This window comes from Diceros bicornis, chromosome 39, assembly GCF_020826845.1.
Source record: "Diceros bicornis minor isolate mBicDic1 chromosome 39, mDicBic1.mat.cur, whole genome shotgun sequence".
Classification (NCBI taxonomy): domain Eukaryota; kingdom Metazoa; phylum Chordata; class Mammalia; order Perissodactyla; family Rhinocerotidae; genus Diceros; species Diceros bicornis.
The window spans coordinates 10,870,133-10,896,065 of NC_080778.1; the positions used below are offsets into that span (position 1 = coordinate 10,870,133).

Below are 25,933 nucleotides of genomic sequence, written 5' to 3' on the forward strand. Positions count from 1 at the left end.
GATGAGGCAGAGAAGGTCAGCTTCCGGATTTAGCAAGATGGAAGTCTCCACTATCTTGACAAGAGAAGTCTGGGTGCAGGGGTGCCGACAACTAATTTAATCTCTGTGGAGCTGTTTCCTCTGCAAAAGGAGGGTATGGGAAAAGATGATGTTTAAGGCCCCATCCTCTACTTCATCATACCACATGCTTTTAAGCCGGCAAAAAAATTTTCAAAAAAACTCCTAAAACGATTAGGGATAAGAAAAATTCTAATAAAAGAAGCTATGCTATTTGGGAGTTTATTAATCAAACAAGTTCTGCGGTCATTAGTACTCTTTTACACAAAAACTATTACGGCTATTTATACAAATTATTAGATAAGCCAAGGAAACAATGAAAATAGAACACCTAGTGGCCGGAATTCTTCTCAGAGGACCAAAGGTATATAAGATGTACCATCAAAATAGTATCAGAATGCTTTTCTACCTTATCGTCCTGTGAAGACCCTTAAAAGTTAATTCTGGACACAAGACAGAGTGGCTGCCGGTCAGGCTGTGCGAGTCCTTATTCATTCCCGTGCTCTGTCACCCACACTGCAGGGACTGGTCACCCCCCCAGAGGTCAGAAAGGAATGTTAAATCATACCAGAGATTTCCAGATTGAGTTCATGGAACTTTATAAGATTACACTAAATGCTTAGTTCTCTTTAACAATCATCTCTGCCAGTGAAAAGCTTACCCAGTGTTACCTCTAAAATACGTATTATAAAATATTTCAGACCCACAAAAACGTACAAAGGATGCTATAAAGGGCACCGTGGGCCACCACTCAGCTTAATAAAACATTACTACCGCTGACGAGGCCCCCATGGAGGCATCATTCTCCCCGTCCTCCAGATAGTCACTGTCCTGAATTTCCACCCAAAGTTAGTGAGTCCTGAAAAATAACCCAAATTCTTGTTTTGCCGAGAGTGTTCTATATTTTTCCCTATTGCCTACTGACTGTACTTTTGAAGTGACTGAGGCTAGAGCTTGTCATACTCTTTGTGAACTTTTATTTATTGGTTGAGATTAACCTGGCACCAGCGTGGAGACAGGCTCCAGCTGATCTGATAGGAAGCGGATGTTCTGTGCGACAGCTCTGGTCCTTGCCGCCGTATCTAAAGGGACTGTGAGGGCTGCCTCACTTTAGTGTACCCTTGCCTGAAAAACTTCAAGCAATTTCCCAACAGCCTTTGCCAGGCTCATGGCAGACATACAATTTCCCTCCTCTAGCTGAAAAACTGAAACCCTGCAGGGGAATAACTTCACACATAAGAAGTGAAGGGAGAGGCAAATTAAGTCATATTTGTCAGGATCCTGCCACACCCTAAGTCAGTGGTTCTCAGATTTTGGTGTAAGTCAGACTCACCTGGGGATTTGTTAAAGACGCAGATCCCAGGGTTAACCTGAGACTTAAGGACCCATGATTCCTAGAGCGGGCTCCATGAGTGAGTCTAATGCACACCAAGGCTTCAGTACCACTGTCCTAAGCAATTCTCATAGGTTCCTTGGAGTTCAGTCTTCTGTGTGTGTGCTGGGGGTGGGGAGGGCTGGGGAGAAGTTTAGGTTCTCAAGTCAGGTGAAAATAAATTACCCTTGGAAAATGCCCTGAAAACACTCCTAAGATACAGTACAAAGGTTTTATTTTTGGGTTGGGGAACCCTGTACAGTAACATGTAAATATAATGCATAAGGCTTACAGTAATGTAAAGCAAATGGGGAAGGCTTATGACTTTATGCTATTTTAACTTAAACAACAAAAGTATACCTATAAATCAAATTTGAGTAAGTTAAACGCTCCCATTATATGACTCAGTGACACAAGAACTCCATACATTATTATCTCCAGTCTACGGCTGAAGAGGCAGGAGCTCAGATGAAGAGACTGGCCCAAAGTGAGGGGCTTGTAGATGCTGGAACCAGAATTCAGACTCAGCTCTGTTCGTTTCTGAAACTTGTGGTCTTTTCATTTTACCACACTGCCGCAGGCCAATTCCTTTTCACCATTCCCCTGAAGGGTAAAGTTCACAAATGCTCCAGGTCTTGGGCCACTGCTATTTCAAAACACCCAATTTAGAAGACAATATACCGTAAAGTGGGTGAGATAAACAATTATGTTAGAGGCACATCCTATCAGCAGAGTTGGGGACCAGAAATGACTAACAAGTCTCCAGGCAGTGATAAGAGGCGGAGATAGAGCAGGCTGGGGTAACATGTCCAGTCTGAACCATTATCACTGCAGGTTATTTAAATATCTTTCATAGTTTCCTTCCTCCTGCAGTTAACTTTACATCTTCATTTTAATAGAAAAGAAAGTCTTTCAGAGGGAACAGACTTGCTGTTGGAATACAGGACAAAATCTCAGAAAAGGCCTCCCTCTTCACCTGGACCTCTAAAATGCCCTGGTCCTGCAGCTGGGAGAGGGTGACAGGTACAAGCTGACAAGGGGTACCCCAGAAGCAGTCTGCCCCCGTGACAGGTTAGGCATTAGTGGGAGGCCCACATTCTGCTAAGCACTTTGCACACATTATCTCACTTAATCCATACAAGTCCATGTCGGGGGGCTACTAGTATCTCCAGTCTACGAATTGGGAAGGTGAGTCTTGGAGAGTTTGGGTCTTTGCCCAAAGTCACTGGTTACTGTCTGTACCAGGAGAGATTCAAGTGCTTACTGTGTGCCAGGCTCTGCTCTAGGCATCTCACATGCATTAATTCCTCTAATCCTCATAACAACCCTAGGAAATAGGTGCCATAATTATGCCATTTTACAGATGTGAAAACGAAAGCACAAAGGAGTTAATAACGCGCTCAACTCACATGGGGAGTTAGTGGCCAGCCCAGGAAAGGAATTCCGGAGAAGCTCTGGTCTCAACCCTTAGCCTACATCACAATCCCCTGGAGGGCTTGAAGATAGACTGCTGGGCCCCAGCCCTACAGATTCTGAGCCCTAGGTTTGGGGCGGTCCCCTTGAATTTCCATTTCCGCCAGTTCTCAGGTGATGCTCACGATGCTAGTGTGCGAAGCACGCTTAGAGAACCACCGCTCTGGAGCTGGCTCACCGAATCACTGCGCCACAAATGCGCCTGGCCACCAAAGTCCATGTGTTTTGTGTGTTTTTTAAAATTCCTCTTGAGATCCATTTGCAAAAAATATTAAAAACAATTCCTAGAATTTCTCCCTATGGCGATTTCTGCTATAGCTTTGTGCTAGTCAAGTCAAAGGAGGCCACAGCTGTGTCCTTTAACCAGAGCGTTCGGCGATGGAGCGTCTTCTAGGCTTGTGTCCTTCTCGACCCAATCCGAACGCGGAGGCCGGCCGGCCACGTGCGCCGAGACGCAGAGGCCAGGTACGGCCGCCCCAGGCCCGGGGTTCTCAGAACCCGCCCCGGTCGCGGCGCAAGGACAAGCAAATGACCTGACCACGGGGAGCAGCCCCACCCCAAAATGGCCCAGCATCTCCCCTCTGGCCGCCTGCTCCTCCAGGTTTATTTACATTTTCTTGCTTTCTCTCTGTCCACTGTGGGGCAAATAATCTGACGTCTTACATCTGCAATCAGGAGTTGAACCAAATTCGGCAAAGTTTTTCTCCAAGGGCAAGGGAACAGGCAGAGAAGAGGGAAGGGTCTTCACGATGGAGAGAGACGGCGGGGCGGGAGGGAGGCGGAGGACGCCCCCGCCCGGGTCTCCAAGGCCCTCAGGGGCGCCCTCCTGGGCGGGGCGGGGGGCGCCCGGCGGGGCGGGTGGGAGGCGGGAGAGCCCCTGGGCGGCCAGCGGCCGCAGCCATTTTGCGCGCCGGGCGCACCTCGCAGGTCGGGCGGGGCGGTTAGGGGCGCGGCCCCGGGACCCCGCCCCGCCGGGGACTCTTGGGAGCGCGGGCCGCGGGCGCACTGCGCGGACACGCCGACAGCGGGAGAGCAGCCGTCCTCTGCAGGCGCCGCCGGTGAGCCCGGCGCGTGGCCGGGGTTGGCGGGCGGAGGGGTCGGGCCGGGGTTGGGGGGGCGCGCCCCGCAGAGGGGACAGTGGCCGGGACTCGACGACAGGTGTGGCGGGGCCGGTCTGGCGGAGGGGCGGCCCGCGCGCAAGCCCCGGGCCGGCGGTCCCCGAGGGGAATCGGGCTCGCCCCTCCGCCGGCCGCGTTCGGGGTCTCGGGCCGGTGGGGTCCTCGCCTGGCCCTCCGGGCATGGCTCTCCCGTTCGGCCCAAAGAAACAGCAGGTGAAGCTGAACCTGCTGGTGTGGCCGCCCCCGCTGCTCCGCGACCTTCCTCTTTCCACTCTGTGCCCTGGAGTCCCCCTTCCAAAGTGCCAGCGGAGCCTGGGCTGCGTGGCCGCGCCCCTGCCCGCGCCCTCGTGCTTCGCTTGGCCCCGCGGTCCTCGGCCCTTCCCGGGCGGGGCCGGTTTTCTTCAAGTGTTTCTCAAAGGCTTGACGGTTGCGGTTTCAGCCCTGGGGCAAACGGTTGCTTCACAAAGTGAAACTTGCTGTTTGCTGGGCTCCCCGCTGGCTTCCGGGAAGCCCCGAGAAGTACCTCTGGGGACCCCCGCCCCGCCGCTTCCCAGTCCGGGAGCCGGCCCCCGCCCCGGCGCCCGGGTCCCCCGACCCCTCCCCGCCGGGATCCGCGCCGCCCGCCCCGGCACCCTCCCCGCCAAGCCCCCTTCCTGGCGCCGAGGCCCCCCGCCCGGGCCCTACATCCCTATGCGCGCGCGCGCGCGCAACCCTCCCCACCGGCTCCCTCCCCCCAGGTCCCCTCCGGCTGGGTCCATCCCCCCGGGTTCCCGGGCCCCCTCCGGCCGGCCCCCTCCCCCCGGGACCCCGGGACCCCGCGCCCCCTCCGGCTGGGTCCCTCCCCCCGGGACCCCGAGCCCCGTGCTGGCCAGGTCCAGCCCCCTCCTCACCGGGTCTCTCCCCGCCGCCCCCTCCCCCTCCCCCCCTCCCCCCCCGGGCCCCCGCCCCCGCCCCCTCCCCGCAGGGCCCGCCCGCCCGGCCTGCGGTAATTGCAGGTTGGGCGGTGACTCATCCCGGCGCCCGCCCGGCGGGTTCTTAAGCAGCGGCGCGGGGCGGGCGGCGAGTCTCGGGGCGCGGCGGCGGGCGCGGGAGGAGGGCTGCTGCGCGCTCTAAAGGGCTTCCCTCTGCCTCCAGGTCGGGAGAACCGTCTCAGCTGCTGCTCGAGAGTAGTGTTTCCAGGGGATTGAGGAAAACCCATCAGGAACCGAAAATGCCGAAACCAGTAAGTAACCCAGTTTCTGGGCTGGGGCGGAGGCTTCGAGCTGTATTTTCAATTGGAGGCACCTGGGCGAGGTGTTGGGGCAGGGTTTTTTAAACGGATAAGAGGGCAGGAGTAGGGAATTGTCTCTCCTCTTTGTTGTGTGTTGGTCCTTTTAGGGACCTCCTGAAGAAAACACGATTTTGATGCTTTTCTCTACAGTCTTTTTGTTTGCGAGCTCCGCCCCCCAGGAGTTACGGTCTTTTATACAAGTTAGAATCCCCTTTTACACCGCTTCAGTCTGTTTCAAAGTGTATTCTAATGCAACTTGGAAGTTGCTTAGAAAGAAAAGTTGTCTAAATCGCAGGAGAGTTGAGTGACGTCCGACGGCGCACACCAACTCCGAGTCCCTCCGAGTCCGGAGCCAGATGCACCCCAAATCTTCTTTTGGCGCCCCCAAGGGCATCTGGCAGAGGAGACGCTGTCTTTCTGGCGGGCAGCCCCGTTCCAGTGCATTGCACGCCGGCGCAGCCTGTGGAGCTGTGCTCTGTTCGCCCGGAATTTGCTGGTGGCAGCAGGATTCCTATCTGAAAGAGTTTAGTAATGGACTTGAATTGCAGATGAGGGCAGGCAGCCCCGGAGTTTGATAAGGAGGCTCCCTGGGCCCTCTCTGGTCTTGCACTCCTGGTAAATGTCATAAACATCAGCTGATGTCAGGGCTGCCGTGCCCGCACCTCTGTGCCCCGGAATCTGATTTTGTTGCGTTCTCTGCGAGTTGGCTAGCCAGGCCTGGGGTGTTAGGCTTTCGCTTAAGTTATGGGACCGAGGCAGGTTCTTTGTGACGGGCGTTTCTTAGGAAGTAGTATATATTCTGCCTGCTTTAACGCAGGTAAACTGGTGACCAGATACTGGGGAGGAGGGTTTAAATTTTAATCGAGTTTTGAATCACGGTGGAGAAAATGTCTGGGTTCATTAAAAATTGCAATAAAAGATACATATGGAATAGTTTTTGAAACAGATTGGTTCTGTAGTGGATGCTGTATGTGCTTTTCTACCGTTAAATGTTAGATTCTCTAAAATGAGTTCTTTATTAATAAAGTCTTATTTTGTTGTTTAAGTAAGTAAATTACTATGTTAATATACTAAAAGATTGAGAAGCTAGTATAGTTTTTGCCTAAATTATTTCATCAAGATGATTCATTCGTGATGCAGAAAATTTTTTTTCCTACACAAAATTCTTTTAGTTTCGAACTTGCAATCGGTCCGTGACATCCGGGCTTTACAATCCCTATGATATAAAACTGACCTAAATACAGCCGCTTACTTGGGGCACAGCCCTGAGCAGTTATGCAGAGCAGTGGTCAAGAGATTACCATTTCCTGGTGTGGTTTTCTTTATTTCACGAAAAGATGCAGAGTTCAGATTTTAGCGTATCACTTAGAAGAAAAGAGTTAATAAACCAGTTTCCAGTCAGTACTTTTCTCTCTCATTTCTCATGATGAACTGTAATTTCTTTTCTTTTTCTGGTTTCCTTTTTTTATTGTAGTAAAATATACGTAACATTCAATTTGCCATCTTAACTATTTTTAACTGTACAGTTCAGTGGCACTAAGTACATTCACATTGTTGTGCAAGTGTCACCACCATCCATCTCCAGAACTTACCCAAACTGAAACTCTGTCCACATTAAACACTAACTCCTCATTTCTCCTTCCCCCTAACCCCTGGCCACCACCCTTCTACTTTCTGTCTCTATGAATTTGACTACTCTAGTTATCTCATATGAGTGGAGTCACACAGTATGTGTTCTTTTGTGACTGGTGCATTTAGCTTAGCCTGATGTCCTCAAGGTTCATCCATGTTGTACGTAGTGTGTCAGAATTTCCTTCCTTGAGTAAAGCTCCCTTTCTATTTCTTATAGCCGTTATATTTTGATTTCATTTGGCTTTAAAGGTCTTTTTGATGGATAAAAACTTACAAACTGTTCTTCTGACAGAGTGAAAATATTGTTAAGGAAGGATAATAGCCATCACCTTGTATGTTAAGTTTCCAGTAACCAGAGGAACATTTCAAAAGACTAAATTTTGTATAATATCTAAAGTTATAATTTCCAAACGGTGTTGCGAAGTCTCCTTTTAGGTGAGCCACAGCTGTTTGCCATGGAAAATTCCTACCTGCCCCCTTTGTGGTGGGGGAGGGTCTTGTAAAATAAATACCCTTAAGTCTTTCTTGAGAATTGTATTAGGGCCACCCCACAGACAACTGGGAAGAGTTTAAGGGCCTGCGCACATTTGGATATGGTACTTCCAAGGCTGTTACAGAGTATCTGATTTTTATTATTGTTTTTTGCTGCCTCAGTAGACCTTAAGCCGAAGGATCCAGCCACAAGCTCTATAGATGTGTCCTTTAAACAAAACGTTGTTGAGTCTTACTATTCAAGCCTAAACTAAGAATTTTGTTAGGTGGCTTCCTGTGATTTGATGTTTAACAACAGGATTAAGGGCAAACACACTTAACCTCTAAAGATGGTACATCTGAATAGTTGGAGTTTGGGGCTTCTACCTGATTCCTCGAATTGGGCAGGCACAGTATGTTTAATTGATTTGTCTAAGCTGAGTCAGTGGGTGACTTTATTCATCAGGCGGTTTAAATGAAATAATATTTATTTGCTGCCTTTTTTCTTAATACTGCTTTCTCAACTCACCACTTGTTAAAAAGATTGTTCACTCATTCCGCAAGCAGAGGTCGTGCAGACTCCACACGCAGGCACAGGGAACCAACACAGATGGGTGGGACAGGTCCTGTCCTCCGGGAGCTTACAGTCTGGGACCCGAGCCCAGACTCACCTGGATGCTGAAATAGGAGCTGGAAAACTCACTGAGTGCCATCAAAGAGGGAAAGAGGCCTCGGTAAAGCGGGGCACAATTAAGACAAAATCCTGACGGCAAACGGGAGAACTAACGCTCAGCTGCCTCTTGCTCGAGGCCCATGGTGGGAGGATTTGATCCAACCGGGCCCTCCCAGGGAGGGGCTGCTGGGGCCCATTGTCTGGTTTTGCTTTTGCCCCAGCTGCTTTGGGGCTCCACTCATGTGGGACTGGTACACTTCCAAGGAGGATGAGTTGAGGTCCAGAAGGCACCACACCCTCTGTTCCACTGGTCTGTGTGGCCTTCTGGGTCCCTTTGGTCTGGGAGAGGCGTGGGGGTTGTGCTCAGAGAGCTGGCTCAGGAAGCAGTGTTTGTGCCCACGGCGCAGTGGAGGGTGACTGTGACGCTCCTTCCTCCTTCCTTTCTCTCCCGCACACCTGCTCTCTTCATGGTGAGAGAAAGGAGGCGTGGGGTGTTAGAAAGAAAAGCCAGGGCAGTCAAGCTCGGGAGTGAGTAGGGTGTTGCCTTCAAGGCCTGGCTCTCCTCAAGCTGTTTTTTGAGAAGTTTAGAGCTGAACTGCCTGTTGAGTGGCACCAGCCAGTGCCTTAGCCTTTCATTCCTAAAGTGTTGCTGTGGAAGTGTCTAGTATAAAAGTAGATTTTCCCTTCAGTAGGAAAACTCTGAAAGTGTGTTCAAAATTCTGCCCTGTGCCCAAATCTTAAAATAATTTCTGAGATTACCTTGCATCTCTGGAAATACGTAGCCTTTCCCACTAAATATTTTAACAGGGGCAGAATTTACTGACTATGCTGATACGTTTTCCATCCCCCCACCAATTGAGAAGGACACATGGGATCTATTTTCTGTACACCCTCCGTCATCGCCATGGGCAGATGGTGAATTAGGTAGCTAAGATTTTCCCATATGGCCGTGAGAAGTGCTGGCTGGGATTAGTCATTTGTCATTATCACACTCAGAGGCACAATGAATCCATTTGTACATTCATCCTTTAGTCCAGCAGACGTTACTGCATGACTGTGCTAGATGCTGAGGCTGCCGAGATGAGCAGACACAGAAATAGTCCCTGTCGTCATGGATTTCCAGTCTGAGAAGGAAGACAGACAATAATCACAGAGTGACTTGAGTGTATATAATGACATGTGAGTGATGGTGGTGGTTAGAGGGAATGTGAATTAGGGAGGTCAGGAGGGCACCCCTGAGGAGGGTGATGACTGCTGAAGTAATGTAGAGAACAAAGGAGTGTTCACTAGTAAAGGAGGGAGGCAAGGAACATACCAGGCAGAGGGAACAACTTGTGCAAAGGCCCTGTGGTAGGAGGGAGTAGGATGAGTTTAGGGTTCCAGACGAAGATCAGTATGGCTAGAGAGGAAAACAGAGGCCAGCTGTGCAGAGCCTTGTAGGCCATACTCGGGCATTTCTGAGCTTAACTCAGGGGAAGCACTGAGGGTTTTCACCAGAAGGAGGTGACCTGATCAGATTTGCCTTTTGAAAGGTCATTGCAGTTACAATATGAGAATCATTAGGAGGTGATGGAGATGATAGACTGTTGGAGTAGCCCAGGTAAGAGGTGGTGATATCTTGGACCAAGGTGGTGGCAGTGCAAATGGAGAGAAGTCGATGTACTTGCAAGCTCTTTGGGAGGTACCCTTGATAGGGCTTGGTGATGGATGGGATGTGCGAGGGCAGAGGGCAGTGTCAAGGCTGTCTTCTGTCTGGCTTGCATAACTGGATGCATGGTGGTACCATTCACTGAGATAAGGAGCCTGGAAAAGGACCAGGTGTGGGAGGGCAGGTTGAGAGTTTGGGTGGTACATGTTGTTAATAAATTTGTGACTGTGATTGATGAAGCAAGTCCTTGCCTTCTTTCATTATTATCACTGCTGCCCTCCTCAAATATATACAAATACCAGACTTCTTACAGTTTTTTTAAATCCACATAAATTAAAAGTAAGCTAGCAGCTTCTGATGTTTCTCTTGAGTGTATGTACACACTATACACACATGAAGTTAAACGTTAGGATTCGTTCAGTGCAGTGGTCTCAAACGCTGGTGTATGTGCTTGTCTGGAGATGTCAAGATTCCTGGGCCCCTCGCAGTACTACTGAGTCCCCATCTCTAGGGGCTGTGCCTTGAATAAGCTCCCCCGATGATTCTGATGTACCCCCCAGTTTGGGAACTGCCGATTTCATGTGAAAAGGGCAGTTTTTGTATATTCCTTTTGCTTGAAATGCAACAATGCAAACAGGCCCTCTTGATGGGGTGATACTGGTGGTTGTGTGTGAGCAGAGACCGGAGCCCGTGGTGTATTTGGGGAGCATCGAAGCCCAGTGTCATTCTAGAGCGTCCATTCAGGCCAAGGTTCTCACGAGTGTGGGAGTGGATACACAGCTGCCTTAAAGTTCCAGCTTAAACGCTGTGGGGCCATCACTGGCATTTGGAACATGGCTGGAGTGGGAAAAATCAGATAGCTGGATGGGGGTCAAGCTCCAGAAAGGCAAGGCCAGCAAAGATGTACGATCGAATCTCTCTGATTTGAACTGCTCTCTGCAGGGAGTCCAGTTACACAGCTTAATTTGGCAGTGACCAGCGGTCTCTCAAATTTTGGTTCTCTTTGTTTTTAAAGGAGAAAAAGAGGCTAGACATTTTCTATTAAATGATAGGGAAAGAAGAGATCCCATTCCTCTTTCCTCTTTTCTCTCGGTCCTTCCACACTGGCCTGTCTTGTTGCTCACTGTCCTAAATAATAGTATCGTGATTTCTAATAAAATTTTGAGTAATTTTGTTAGTACTTATAGTTTGGGAAAAGAAAACAGTATCACAATTTCTAGTGATTTATCATAATTCTTTAATTTTTTTTTTTAACTTACACAACTTTTTTGTGTATCTTTGACAATTTGGAGATTTTTAGGATGACTCAACATGCCTGCTTTCTTATACTATTTTGACATTTCAACTCGAATATGAAGCAATAAAATTCAGTCTGCTTTCAAAATCAGTGAACACATTTTGAGTTATCCCTTATATTTTATTTCATTTCAGGAGTAACTTCACTTGGGATTCCCCAGGTAGTCCAATTCATTTTTAATTTAAAGCACTAAATGTGTTTGCCACTACTGATTAAATATGGAATATTTATTGAAGAGACCACAGAGTTGCATTATTTTCCTTCTGACATACTTACCATCCATGCCTGTTGACGTAAAGAATAAAGATTTTATTCCAGACTTCTGGAAATAGTCTTTTTAAAGAAAAAGAAAACCATCATGCTAGAATATGACTTACAGACTTGTGACTAAAATAAAATACTTAATATATAGTTAATGTACATTCTTTTTCCAAATAAAATAAAAATGCAAAGAGGCATAAAAAGAACAGTTTCATAATCAATTTACTACTTCCTTGTACTTCGGCAAGCCGTTTGGCTTCTGTGACCCTCAATTTTGTTGTCTGTGAAATGGGAGCAAAAAGTTTTTAAATGAAAACAATGTTACATAAAATAAACCGAGACAAAGCTTATAGCTGTGAAATCCAAACAGTTTATCTTCAGCTGCTGTAAGCTTTATGTATTTCTTGTGTGCTGTTTTCCTTGGAAAGATGTTTTACAAACTTTTCAGTGTAAACTGTAGCTAAAACGAAGAGTTTAGTTCTCGAGTTGTTGTAAACCAGGTAAAGATTGTTGATAACATCTTTGATGGGAAAGAGCAACGTGAAATGTTTGGGTTATTTACTAAAAGAGAACACTGGAACTTTATCTCCTTTTCATCTTCTGTGTCTTCTGGTTGTCAGAGTTCCCTCGTAGGTCACGTGGGTTCCTTCCTCATTCACGGAAGCCCTGTTATGTGCCATTACGTGCTAGGTGCTGGGACTGTAAAAATAAGTCAGATAGAGTTTTGACTTTCAGAGATTCTCAGTCTAATAGGGAAGTCAGATATGTAAACAAAGAATTGAAGTGCAGTATAAAAAGTGTGGTAATAAAGGTGCCTACAGAAGACGATTAAGTGTGCCCTGGAGAGCCAGGGAGGCCTCCTAGCTAGTGAGATGCTTTGGGTGGGTGTTGCAGGATGCACAGGAGCTCACTACGGCTCACAAGGGCAGAACACAACAATTTTCTCTTCTGTTTTTGCCTGAGAGAAGATCAGTTTAAAACTGTATGAAAAATTGTCATATCAGATATTGTAAATAATTGTGTTTACTTTAGGATGGGGTAGGGAAAGGCCAGATCTGGTTGTGGCCTGTTTTTGTATGGCCTACCGGCCGGGAGTGGTTTTTACTTTTTAAAGAGTTGTTTAAAAGCAACGAGCAGTTTTGTGCAACAGACGCCAAATATGGCTCGCAAAGCCTAAAATATTTACTCGTTGGCTCTTTACAAAAAAATTTGCCAACCCCTGCTTTGGGATAAAAATAATTATTGTTAAGCATTTGTTATAACCTTGTATATATTTTATGACTAAGCTAATAATGTTTGCAAGCAGATCCACTGCATTGGTTTCAATTTTTAAAAAATTCAAAGAACAAAGAATCTGTTTTGTTAGCTAGTGTGAAGCGCATCCCAGGCTCTGAGTGGGGACGTGTATTGTGAAAGCTGTCACCGAAGAACAGGCGTGGTTGGTGCTGAGGTAATATTTTAAACAAGGCTGGTGTTCTGGCGGGGTCTTTGTTTCTACAGAGAAAGTGGTAGTATCTTGTGTCACACTTGCTAAGCCATTGTATAATGACAGATTTCTGGCATATGCTAAAAGAAAGCAATTTGTGCGTGATATTTGAGTTGGAAGGAGAATGTTACATAAATGAGAGGCTTTTTTATCACTGATAATTTTAAATGAACTTTGACCTACTATAGTCTGTATGAATTTCTGACTGTAGATGGTTTTTATAATTGCATCCCTAACTTAGACCACTCTATCCAAAATAGAGCCAGCCCTGGTGGTCTAGTGGTTAAGATTCCATGCTCTCACCACCACGGCCAGGTTCATGTCCTGATCAGGGAACCACACCACCCGTCTGTCGGTTGTCATACTGTGGTGTGATGCTGAAAGCTATGCCACTAGGATTTCAAATACCAGCAGGGTCACTCAGGGTGGACAGGTTTCAGTGGAGCTTCCAGACTAAGACAGAGTAGGAAAAAGGACCTGGCCACGTACTTATGAAAAAATTGGCCATGAAAACCCTGTGAATAGCAGTAGAGCATTGTCTGATGTCGCCCCAGAAGGTGAGAGGATGGTGCGGAAAGACGGGGCAGGGTTCCACTCTGCTGTGCACAGGGGCGCTAGGAGTGGAATCCACTGGACAGCACTAATAACAAATCTGAAACAGCGCCCCCTTCAGTGACCACCTTGCTTTATTTTGCTTCATAGAACTTATTTCTACCTATGACAGTGTTAGATGCTTGTTTCTTTAGGTTCTGTCTTTCCTGGCCACAAAGCCAGAGGCATAGTGGTTTGGGGGGCGGGGGGGAAGCATTGTTATCTGCTTCTAGAACAAACTTTAAATTCTCGTTTTATTGGCAGATAAAGAGAGAGGAGGAGGACCAAGCAGGTAAACGAGCCTGCCTCTCAGGGGGTCAGCTTTGGGCGAGCTGCTCAGCCTCCCTGTGGCCGCTTCCTCACCTGGGAAAGAGGATCCCGGGGACCCACCTTGGAGGGGGGACAGCCCCGGGAAGCTCCTGCCCTGTCCCTGGCACTGTGTCTTGTCTCTGTCGCCACAGAGGACAGAGTCAATGTAGAACAACTCTGCTTGTAACTACTAAATTCTAGCCTGATTAAAAGCTTTCGCATCTCATGATGGGTATTGTTTTTTTTTCTGACTCAGTAGATTTTTACCTTCCTTTTTGTCCTTTTGTTACAACGATGAACACCACCCACATCCCTCCATAAAATTCATTCGTTCCTTCAACAAATAGAGTACCTACTGCGTGCCAGGTGTTTAAGTTCTGGAGATACATTGGTAAACACAAAGATGGAAATACTGCTTTCAGACAGCTAATAGGATGTCGGGGTGAGGGTCATGCTGCTGTCAGTGTCATCCGGGCTCTGCCAAGAGGTGCAGGTGCTCTGACTCTTTCATTGACTCTGTTGGGTGAAGAGTTAAAACCACTGAGCAGAGTGACTTATGAATGGGCAGAGCGTGACATGTTTTTGTTTATTTTTTGCTTTTCTGTAAATCACTCTTGCATTGGACGATGAGCCAAGATGATATTTCTCCAAGAACTTGTTTTCAGATAGGTTTGGTGATAAGCACGTCCTCCTTTGCCCTACCCACTTAGATTCTCCCATCGTTTCTCAGGCATTGAGGTTCAGGGAAATTTATCCTTTTTGAATAATATTTTGCCGCTGCACTATTACTGCATCCGTAGATTTCTTCTAAAACATGTCTTAGAACGATATCCAGCCTTGTTCCTTTTGTTTTTAAAGAGGAAATTGAACCACAAATCACTTGGTAAAAGCCTAGAACATAAATACTAGATTGGAACCACCTCTTTATTTATGAAAACATATTATGTATATTAGTATAGTATTCTGCTTAAGGTGTTTCATGGCCTCAGTTGAATAATTATGGATGTTGCTTATTGTTGTTCAAGTATCTGCTTACATAATATGTTGCTATTTGGGTGAGCCTCTTAGGTGGGACTTCACTGGGTCGAGATAGGGTGGGGAAGACTTGATGTTTATTAAGAAACTGGCCAAGCGGGGTAGTTTGGAAATACAGTGATGACAAGGCTGCAAAGTGCCTTACATGATTTGAACAAATCAACTGTAAAAAGATATTTTCAAGGCAATGGGGGAAAACTGAATATTGACTGAATTTTAAATACTAAGGAATAGTTTTTAATTATGTTGGAAATGATAGTGGAATTGTGTGTGTGTGTGTGTGTGTGTGTGTGTGTGTATATATATTTATTTAAAGTCCGTTAGGGCTACATACTGAAGGTTTTACAAGTGAAATGATATATGATGGCCTTAAAATATGCCAGCAAAAAAAAAAAATTCTTTTTTTACGTAATGGAAAGAGTAGATGAATTAAGAATGCTAGAAAGTTAATGGTGTCAGAGTTGGATGAAAAGTACATGGGAGCTAATTGTACTGCTGACTCTACTTTTGTGAGTGTTTCAAATTTTCCAATATAAAAAGTTTATTTTTTAAAAGCACATTATAGGGGTGAAAGGGAAAGACACTGTCACTTTTCCAAGTCACCAAATGCTTGAGTCTGTGAGAGACACAGTGGGAAGGGCCGGCTCCTTCCCCTGGGATCTCGAGTCTCGAGTCCTGGACGTGAGGGCTGACAACCACGCTTGGGAGCCTGCCCTCCCCAGCCCTGCCCGCCGGCAGGTCCTGGTGACGGTTCTCTGGGGATCCCTAGAGTAGAACCACAGTTTCTTGGGAGACCTTTTGTGTTCTGAGCAGACGGATGCCTGGTTGAATCCTACCTGGGCCATCTCGCCTGCTACACGTGTTTTATTGAAGGAGCTCTCTAGTCAAAAGTGCAGTTGACTTGGAAACACACACAACTATTTGTTCCCAGCTAGTTTCACTATTACTCTGTATTCCCACGATTTTTTTTTTTTTGGTGGAGGAGGGAGAGAGTACTGTGACCCGATGGAAATAGGTCATCGTCTCAATAGTAGCTTTCTCCAAGCTGAAACTTGGAAGTGAGCATAATGAAGTGTGGGGCCTTACCTAGTGGAATTTTATGCAGCCATTTTTTATTTTATTTAATTAATTTATTTATTGGTGAGGAGGATTAGCCCTGAGCTAACATCTGTTGCCAATCCTCCTCTTTTTGCTGAGGAAGATTGGCTCTAAGCTAACATCTGTGCCCATCTTCCTCCATTTTTATATGTGGGACGCCTGCCACAGCATGGCTTGATAAGTGGTGCATAGTCCATGCCCCGGATCTGAACCTGTGAACCCCCGGCCGCCGAAGCAGAGCGCCTGAACTTAACCACTACGCCACCGGGCCTGCCCCTTTGCAGCCATTTTAAGAGATCAGTGTGCAATCTGTGCGCCAGGGCTGCGGGTGGGGTGGGCGGAGGTGGGACCTGAAAGAAATACAACAGACCAGGAGCTGCAGGAGTTGGGTGGGTAGTAGGGTGATAGGGATAGTTGGGTGCACTCCGGGTCTTCTTGCTCCCATTGGGTAGTTATGTACATAATTATAATCCCATTCCGGATGTAGCATACTTGATTGTTACAAAGTATAAACTGAAGAGGTTTTTTTTAGTATAATTTCAGAAACACAGGGTGGTTTAAAGCATAAAGTTTTGTTGACGTTTGCTTATTCAAGCAAATTTTGTAAGCTTACTGATTTAGTTTGGATTTTAAAAGCTATTGGGGTCTTACTCTCTAATTATTTTTGAGAGGAAAGACTTCTTGGTCAAGTTCTTCAAACACATCTTGTCTAAGCTTCTTATAGGAGAAATGTTCTTTAACATTGCAAAATATTACTGCACATATGATCTTAACTAGGGGCAAAGATTTATATCAGAAATGGCACAAGATTTAAGTATGGTTTATTTTATATGTCTTTCCCTCAAACAGCGGGTTAGCAAAGGAATTATGTTGTTTTGACATTTTCGTTCTTTCTTAGGCTTTTCCCCTCACTAGATTAGAAAGAAAAAACTCTTCACAGACTTCTAAATTTACAAAGAAAATAGTGCATTCCAGGTGGGTCGTGAAATTTAGTCTATAGGTCTTTAATTTCCTCTGTTTTATGAACCTAGAATTAAAAACCACAGTTTTTCATTCAGCGTGTGATAGCTGTCTTGGCCCTGTCTCTTACTTTTGTTTTTTATGGGATCGTAAATTTGTGGATATAATTAACTTCACTTTTCAGTGAACTAAAGTGGTGCTGAAGTATGTATGACACATTTTGTAAAACTGAAATTACATGTCACAGAATCAAGACTTCACAAGCTTATTAGATAAAGGATCATTCAAGGTCACTTTCTCTTTATTTTGCCTGCCCTGGGGTGGGGAGAGAAGGATGTGTAGATTATTGGGGTTTCTGGAAAGGAATAGTTTCTTTTGCAGAAAGTGACATTCTTTGCTTCTCTTTCCCCTTTCCTGTGTAAAGTGGTGTCTAAGCATTCCAATTTAGTTTCCATATTAAATTTACACACACAATGTATGTCATTCCCGGTGTAGAAGAAGTTGGTTCCTACTCACAAAACACGGATCTTAAAAATAGACAGCTGACAGGTATCAGGAATATTACTGTTACGTGCTGTTAGCAGATCAGAAAATGCCCACCAGCATTGCTCTGCAGCACACACAGACTTGGAGCTTGAGTGAGAGTGAGGATCCTCAGCCATCTGGAAGCATTTTCTTACTGCCTCAGTGTCCTTCCAGAAGCTGTACCTTCAGCCCATGATCAGTGGGGAGGGCTCAGCACAAAAGGGTCCCAACTCAGTTTTATAGTGAGGCAGCTCTCTTTTTAATGAGACCGTTCAGAAAGTTCCCTTCTAGCTCTAAGATCATGATTTTCTCTGGTTATAATCAGCACGAACAAGACTGGTTTGTCGCTTCTGTATTGTTAAGCAGCCTCGGCTGACAGGAGGTGGGTCTGAGAGCAGGAAGTGGCTTATTTTCAGAGGCAAAAGGAGCTATTTAAAAAGACTAGGGATTTCATGACATGTTCTTGAAATTATGGGATGGATATTAGATGATCTGGGCGCTTCCTTCATATATACTTTTACATAATTTTTACTCTGGAATTTGGAAATACAAACTTTTCAAAAGTTTAAGACCATTGACTTTTATCGAAAGTACAACTTTAGGAATAACATTTAAGAGCTGTACAAATATAAATATTTTTAGGGGCTGATTACCAGAAGTTGAGGAAGTTGTGTAAACCTCTCTGGGCCTCTGTTTCCTCAGCGTTTGAAAAGAAAGTGGTCAGACTAGAATAACTGGACACCTCACCGAGCGGTACCCCCTCACAGTCCCCTACAAGAGTGACACCTGGTCACTATTTCAGTTGTTCTACTCATAACATATACACGTGTATACCATAGAAATACGGTATAAGATATAATGTAATGTAGATACCCAAACATTAAAGTTTTTGGAAATTCTAAGACCCAGCTCTCATGTTACTACCACACCCTGCTGCTGTCTGCATATTAAGAGTTGAGCTTTTACATTGCCAACTTAGCCTAGGGGTGGTGGAGGAGTATGCGGTGTTAATTTTCATGATTAACTTTGTTACCCTCAAAATTCCTTAAAGTGACATTGAATTCTCTGTGAAATGAGGGCAGTGCCCACCCCATGGTGTCGTGACGCTGTCAGGGTCGGGGCCGGGGTCCTGGCACAGACACCGCCGTTCCTCCAAGTTAAAATTTATACGTTGCCTAAAACTAGATAGGTAGGACTGTGCCTAACCTGAACTGAGAAACTTTCCTTATAGCTTCTTGGTTTATAATAGAGTTAAGTTGGCTCATTTGACTTTGAACTCTGTCCTTATGACCTTGCCTTTCCTTAGTAATTAGCACGTGGGCAAACACTAACCAGTGACCTCTGTTTTACACCTCCATCAAGAAGGAATTGGAGGGGAGGGCAGGATTGTTTCAATCCAGAAGGATGACTTAGCCTGAGGCACTAGATGGTGGAAAATTAATTTAGTTTCTTGATACATACAAGGGAATTTAGAGTCATTCCATTGACGGACGGTCAGCATCCATCCTCATGTAGCCTAAGTTGAATTTTCCTGCTGGGCAGATGACCACCCTCACAAGGGATGGAGTGTCTAGAGCTCCATGACGGGCACAGGAGACTGGAGAGCAGTCAACACCAGCATCACCCAGTCGTTCTCAGTACTTCATACTCCCAGGAGTAGCGGGACTGCCCCTTCGTGATTCCTAGGAAAGTTGTAGAAATAACAAAACTCTGGGCCACCACTTTGACCTCCGTGGGAGTTGTCTCAGGTGGACTCTTGTCAGCTCTAACATTTGATAGTTTTATTGTCCCTATTACTAGGCAATAAAAGACTAGACTATTATTAGTATTGTATAATCCTATGAAACTGTGAAAACTTTATCAGAATATTTATTTTGTGTCCATCCCACCCATCTGTCTTGGTCGGTTTGTTGTGCTATAGACAAAATGATGATGCACAGAATTTTTACTGACTTGCCTGCCGATTTTTGTTATAATTAATTCCACAGATTTTTTAGAAGATTGTGGACCTAAATGACCAGTTTTTTTTGGCGTCTGAAAATTTTCCTAAGCCTTAACAAGCAAGTCAATTTCTTCACCTTCGTTCTCAGTTTCTTCTTTTACCTTGAAAGAGAAGACAACATAAAATGATGTGATTGGGTATAATTTGAACTTAAAATGATGTGATTGGGTATAATTTGAACTTAAGATACAGAGGAGCTTGAAAGAAAGGAATAGTGGTATTAGAAGTCTTTATCCATCGGTTTACAGGTTTGCGGTAGGGTTATGTTATTAGTAAGATGTATTTGTACTGTTATTTCCACCTTCCCTAAAGGTCAGTAAACCTCAGGAAGTCTGTCAAGAGCCAGAGCTTAAACATGCGTCCCTGGAATTTCTAGCTTTGAGCACAGCTTGCCTTCGGGCGCGTGGTGACATGTTGCTGCTGCTATTGGTGGGAACCCTGTGGAGAGGGGCCACTGCCTCCTGACTCTTGACTGACAAGTGGGGTTGTTGATGCCTTTGCCAGTGCAGTATCAGGTTAATATGGCCTTTACTCCCTTTAATGAAAAGTTGTGTTTTAAGGATCACATTTCTATTTTACTTGTCTTCTCTGTACAATAACGTTTTGGTATTTTGCTGAATACCTTCTAATAGCAACATATCGGTTTTTATTTTGGCCTCTCTGTCCTTAAAAGAAAGGTGTGCAACAGGGTGCTTTCTGGACTGCCTATCTTGAATAAAAGTTGGACACTTCTGGCTCTATGCTTGTTAGAAACATTATAACAATGTAAAATATAGTCATTGGTTTTTTTTTTTTTTAAGATGCTATATGGAATTAAATAAGACATCTTCTTCCCCTTGCCCCCCCCCACCCCCCCCCCCAGTACATAGTTGTAAGTTCTTCTAGTTCTTCTGTATGAGCTGCCGCCACAGCATGGCTACTGACAGACGAGTGGTGTGGTTCTGCATCTGGGAACAGAACCCAGGCCGCCGAAGCAGAGCACACCGAACTGTAACCACTAGGCCATCAGGGCTGGTTCTGGATTTTCGATGGCAACTGCTTTTATATAATTTTGTTGTTTATTTTGTGGTACTGGGAGCAGCACTGCACATTTAACTAAGATAAACATTCATTTTATATAATACAGTCATGCATTGCTTAACGACGGGGACACGTTCTAAGAAATGCGTTGTTAGGTGAGTTCATCATTGTGAACATCATGGAGTGCACTTATACAAACCTAGATGGTACAGCCTACTACACACCTAGGCTCTATGGTACTAATCTTATGGGACCACTGTCGTATATGTGATGTGGTCCCTCGATGACTGAGACATCGTTATGCGCTGAGTGACTGTAGATAAGAAACAAAGTTGCCTTTTAAATAGTAGCCATTACTGTGGCACTCCAAAAAGGTTTGGTGATAGAGAGGGAGAGCTAAAAACAAAAAACCCCTTGGCCTTTGGGGCTTTCCAACTTTGCCATCCTTGGCTGAATTCACGTGTCTGCATTTCTACACTAAGCTGATTAAGGTTCGCTAAGTTAGTGGTAATGTTTTACAGAGGTTGGTTATTTGTTAGCCAGCATTTGTGAAAAATGACCCCAGCTTGTCATAGCTAATGCTGTGATTTATTGAGTTGGAGTATTGTTCATTGGGACTGATTTTTACCTTTCTCAAAACCAAGGAGATCAGGATCCAGAGAGACTAAAATAGGGATCCATGTGTTGGGATACAGAGTTTCAATAAGAAAAACCTGTCTCTGCAACTGTACTCTAGTACTGGTGAACAAAAATTTAGTATAGATGTTTTCACATAATGGAATATAAATAGTAGCAGTAAATACAGTCATCTTGCCGAAAGGAGTTGTGTCGAAAGGAGTTGTGTCGTTTTGCGTGCTTAGGATGCTAGCCTCTTTCCCTGAGGGCAGAGGCTGGCTGGGTTGGCCTCACCCCGGAGCTGGGTAGAGCTGTAGATTTATGGGCCCATTCTGCCCTCCTGAGTCAGAATCTCTGGGCCTGCAGCCCAGGAAGCTGTTTCAACAAGCTCTCCAGGTAATTCTCTTGCATGTTCCAGTTTGAAAACCACTGCCTTAGTTAGGAGCCTGAAGGTCCCAGGGAACAGCATCTAAGGTGTGGCCATCCGTATTTCCTAAGCAGTTACTAAGGGACACCAGACTCCATAAAACATGTCTGGTGTTGCCACGTTTCCTTGTGCAGCAGTGGACGGGGCTCTGCAGGGGTTTATGTTAATCCAAGAAAGTCTGAAATATAAAGATAGTGTTCAGTTTTTTAAAAAAAAAATTGGGGGTACTTAAATTGAGTGCTAGCTGTGGCATGCTCAGTAGCATTAGAGTTAAATGTGGAACAGAAGGTTCAGTCTCTGCTTAAAATTTTGGGGAAGAACATGATTTGCCTGGGAGGACCCTGAACAACAGCCTAGGTTCTCACCTCTGCTCCGTGGTGGGTCAGCTGCCCAGTGCCACGGCCTCTTTGTGAAGTGAGAGAGTAGGCCGGGATCCCTGATGGCTAAAATTACTGCTGGCCGCAGGAGAGAGTGGGTGTGGGAGTGGAAGATTCAGTATTTCCTACTGTGTTCTCATCAGTTTGTTTGGCAGCTGGTACCTTCTTCCTGAGAACAGAATATTTTCATTTACTACAACAAGCAAAAACGGTAAACTTAAATTGAATTTTAGTTTCTAAACATTGATTTTCTTTCATCTTTGTTTCCCCCTAAGATTTTTTTATTCTTATCAATTGGAATACCAAATTGACTGTAGATAATCTAGTTCAGTGACATTGTTTTCCAGCTGTTTCATATTTACAGTCACTAAAGTAACATATCAAGTAGTAAGATATCCAACCCCAATGTCCATCAACTGATGCATGGATAGACAAAAGTGATAGACCCAGACAGTGGAATATTGTTCAGCAATAAAAAAGGAATGAAGCACTGATCCTTGCTACAACATGGATGAGGTTTGAAAACATTACGCTAAGTGACCGAAGCAAGTCACAAAAGACCACGTGTTATATGATTTCTGTTTGTAAGAAACGTCCAGAATAGGGAAGTCTATGGAAACAGAAAGTAGATTTGTGGTTGCTGGGGCTGGGGGAAGGAGTGATGGGGAATGACTGCTAATGGATATGGGGTTTCTTTTTGGAGTGATGAACTGTTCTAAAATTAGGTAGTGGTGTTGGTTGCATAACTCTGAATACGTTAATAATCACTGAAATGCACATTTTAAATGGGTGAATTCTATAGTATGTAAATTTCAACAAAGCTGTTATAAAAAAGTGCACAATGACTCAATGTGAAAATCAAAATACAATATTGGCTCTATGATTATTTAAGTGAACCAAAATAGCATCTGAAAAGGCTTTTCTAATTCATTTATTATCAGTTGTGCGAATTTTTCCTTGTCATACGCGTCTGCTTTTCTTCACCCATTTGTGGGAGAAAGTTTACTGTACCTACTTCCTATCAGAGCCTTTCTAAGTATTTGAAAGGTCTTATCCAAATATTTGAAAGCCATTAGAAGTTGCTGAAGTGGCACCTTCGGAAGAGGGCTGGAATGTTGGAAAACAGCACTGACATTCTCAGTGATTATGAAAGGTCATGCTGTCAATGTAATCTTGGTGGCGCTCACATAGTTGTACTCAGACTAATTTTTGAGTAAATGCAGGTGTGATAATATAGGGAGTAATCTGTTATCGCTGAATCCACTGCCTGAATTTCAAACATTCGTTCAAATGTTACCATTTGAATTTCCCTGTCCATTTTACATGGTTTTCCTGATTCTTGAGTACGTAGGAAAAGCATGGCCAACTTTTGTTCCACCTGCATTATTCTAACTACGAAAATTAAACTTGGTGGCTTTGTCTAAGAAGATGTAAACGGTTGCTTTTCTGTGAAGTTTGTGGAGGAATCAGTCTTGAACTTTTCCCTCCTGTCTTGGTCTTTAATGCATTTTGAATTTATTCTGTAAAAGACTTGATCGGAGAGGTAATCTTAAACCAAGTTTAAAGTATTTCAGGAGGAAATGAACACTTCCCAAAGGAAAAACTGCATAACTAGATTTATTTACCAAAATGAGGAAAAGAATGAGGGAGATAATTTGACAGCCAAAGATTCGGCAATGTGGGTTAGAAGTAAAATACAGTATTTCATTGTCAACTCTATATCTTTTTTTACACCTCTCAGACTCTTAGAAGGCATTTTAGATACCATTTTGATAAAATTAATCTAGGAAGACTCAAAACTCCTGTTTTCCAAAGTATATTCTGAAAAATACTGGTCCTTTGGGATATTCCAGGGAAAAACCTCTGTGGGCAGAACAGTCTGGCGCCCTCCTGGGATTTCACAATTTGCATTAACACAGCAAAGACACTCAAAAGCCCTTCAGTTAGAGAGAGAAAGAAAAAAGAAACAAAGAACCTTAATTTATGTGACCTCAAAATATGCCCCCCCTTCACCGCCTTGTTGCTCTCCCCTTAAATTCGGATAATTTGCAGAAAACTGCACAGCCACTGACTTGGTGTCAGAAGCCACTCAGATAATTTTTACGTTGCAGAATGTTAGAGCTGGAAGATCCCTGACAGAGAAAATCGTTTCCAATTCCTTCATTTGACAAACGAGCGGAGAAGTGGCCTCCTTCAGACTGCGGCCCGCCGGGTAGAGGTGGCCTGGCTGCCTGGGCCAGCGAGGCGGGTGTCCGCCGCCCTGCTGTCCGGCCTGTCTGGTCATGACTGCTCGGCTGCGTGAGGGAATGAGCAAAGGGGTCAGTGGATTTGTTTTAATACGGTGAATTTTTATTGAGTTTATTTTTTAAAAAAACAGATTGGGGTTGAACACCTGTAATTCTCTTTTATGTTGGAAGAAGAGACGGCAGTTGCATTGGAGCAGTAAAACCTGTGCTGCTGTGTGTCCGGCTGGAGAGTTACATTCCCCCTCCTGGAAGTGTGAAAACAGGTGTGAGCTTTTCATTCGTCCATGAAAACAGTCTCCGGGCCAGCTGGTCACAGTATTGGCATTTTCTCAGGAATCTTCCCGTTCCGTCTGCCTGCATCCCCTAAGGAGTCCACCTCCCCGGATTCCTCACAGCTCTGGCGCTAATCGCGCTCCCGGCATCTCACCTTGTGCCTTTGGACTTGAGACCCAGCATTTCAGAGCTGGAAGGGACTTCCAGTCGTCTAGTCCAAACCCTCTTTTTGCAGATAAAGGGGCTGAGGCCCAGTGGGAGGGAGTCATCTGCCTGAGGTCCTCAGGAGGTCACAGCACCAGGTCTCAGGCCTCCCTGTTCCAGTGATCCGTGAATTCCGCTGGTCCTCAGAATCACTTGAGTGGCTTAAAAAAATACAGATTCTTGGGCTGTGGCCCAGAAACTCGGGTGTTTGAAAAGCTGCTCTGGGGATTCTAATAGTTAGTCCTGTTTGGGAACGACTATGGTGTATGACAGCTATTGGAGGTCCATCCTATTTTTAAGTCTAAGCGGCTCAGGGGCAGGCAGTCTGACTCCCCTCCATGTCCTCAGTGGCCCACGTGGCATCAGTGCACCCAGTAGGATTTGGTTGGTGTTTGTAGAGTACGCAAGCCCCAAAGGCATGCAAGGTGTTCACTAGCTGGGGTGGGCCGGGAATGTAAGAATACAGCTATTGTGTTCATCAGCGTGCAGTTTGGTTATTTTGAGTGGAGCTAACCCATAATAAAAACAGCAAATAGAATTTTTTAAAGAATAGATTATTAAGCAGAGGGAGGATAGAGAATATTAGAATTAGCTTTCCATTATCTTCATTAAGACCCAGGTTTGTGTGTTGGATCCTGATATTAAATAATATGTGTGTTATATAGTCAAATGGCCGGGTGCAAATACCTGTGAAACTCTGGTCATTATTCATGGGGAAAAAAGGTGCACAGTGTGTCGCTTAAATTTAAGAGGAAGTTGCTTAAATTTAAAAAATTTAAGAAGTTTTAAATTTAGCCAGTTTTGTTAGTTCCTGTTTTAGAAATAAAAGGTCATTCAATCCGATTTTTGTTTTTAGGCATTTGTCTCGCAAATACTGATATTCTAGTAATAGATCAGAAACTTACCTCTCCTCCTGAAGTGAAAACACAACTCACCTACTAAGCTAGGCTCTATCGGGGGCAACAAAGAAGATTTTTCTGCTAAATAACAGTCTGTGAAAAATATACATATACTCGTGAGAACCTCATTTTCCTTGAGGGGTTCAGGCATCTTCGATACCAAGTTTTCCTGACTTGTGTCTAAGATAAGTCATCGTATTCTAAAATTCTGACATAGTATGCAGCTGTAGAAAGACCTCATTATTTTTAATCTGTAGAGGGCTAACTTAACTCCCATATCTAAACTTATTTGTGAATTCCCTTTATAAATACTGGAGTAGAATTATATCTGGTTCCTCATATGTTCTAACATTTTAGAATTCTAAATATGGCTTTGTGTCTTAGCTTCAAGTGGAATAGCATTTGAAGGGGAGACATGAATTATTAAATTATCGTCTACACCATCAACCACGTGGTTCTTTGTGCCTATGTGTGGGGCGGGGGGTACATGAGCAAAATTAAACCTTAATCACTGCCATCGCCTCCAAACAAAGAATGTTAGAAAGGTTTTTAGTGTTTTGGCAAGCCTGGAATAAGCACTGCCTTTTGGGGGTA

General features: G+C 44.9%; 1 protein-coding gene across 1 annotated transcript in view; it reads left to right on the top strand.

Annotated features, from left to right (window-relative positions):
- Positions 1 to 3,863: 3,863 nt before the first annotated feature.
- EZR (ezrin) overlaps positions 3,864 to 25,933 on the top strand; it is a 50,407-nt gene continuing 28,337 nt past the window's right edge. The window contains exons 1-2 of the mRNA XM_058534063.1: positions 3,864 to 3,960; positions 5,155 to 5,242. Coding sequence (XP_058390046.1) covers positions 5,231 to 5,242 — 12 coding nt within the window. The 5' untranslated portion in view covers positions 3,864 to 3,960; positions 5,155 to 5,230. The remainder of the gene's footprint in view (positions 3,961 to 5,154; positions 5,243 to 25,933) is intronic.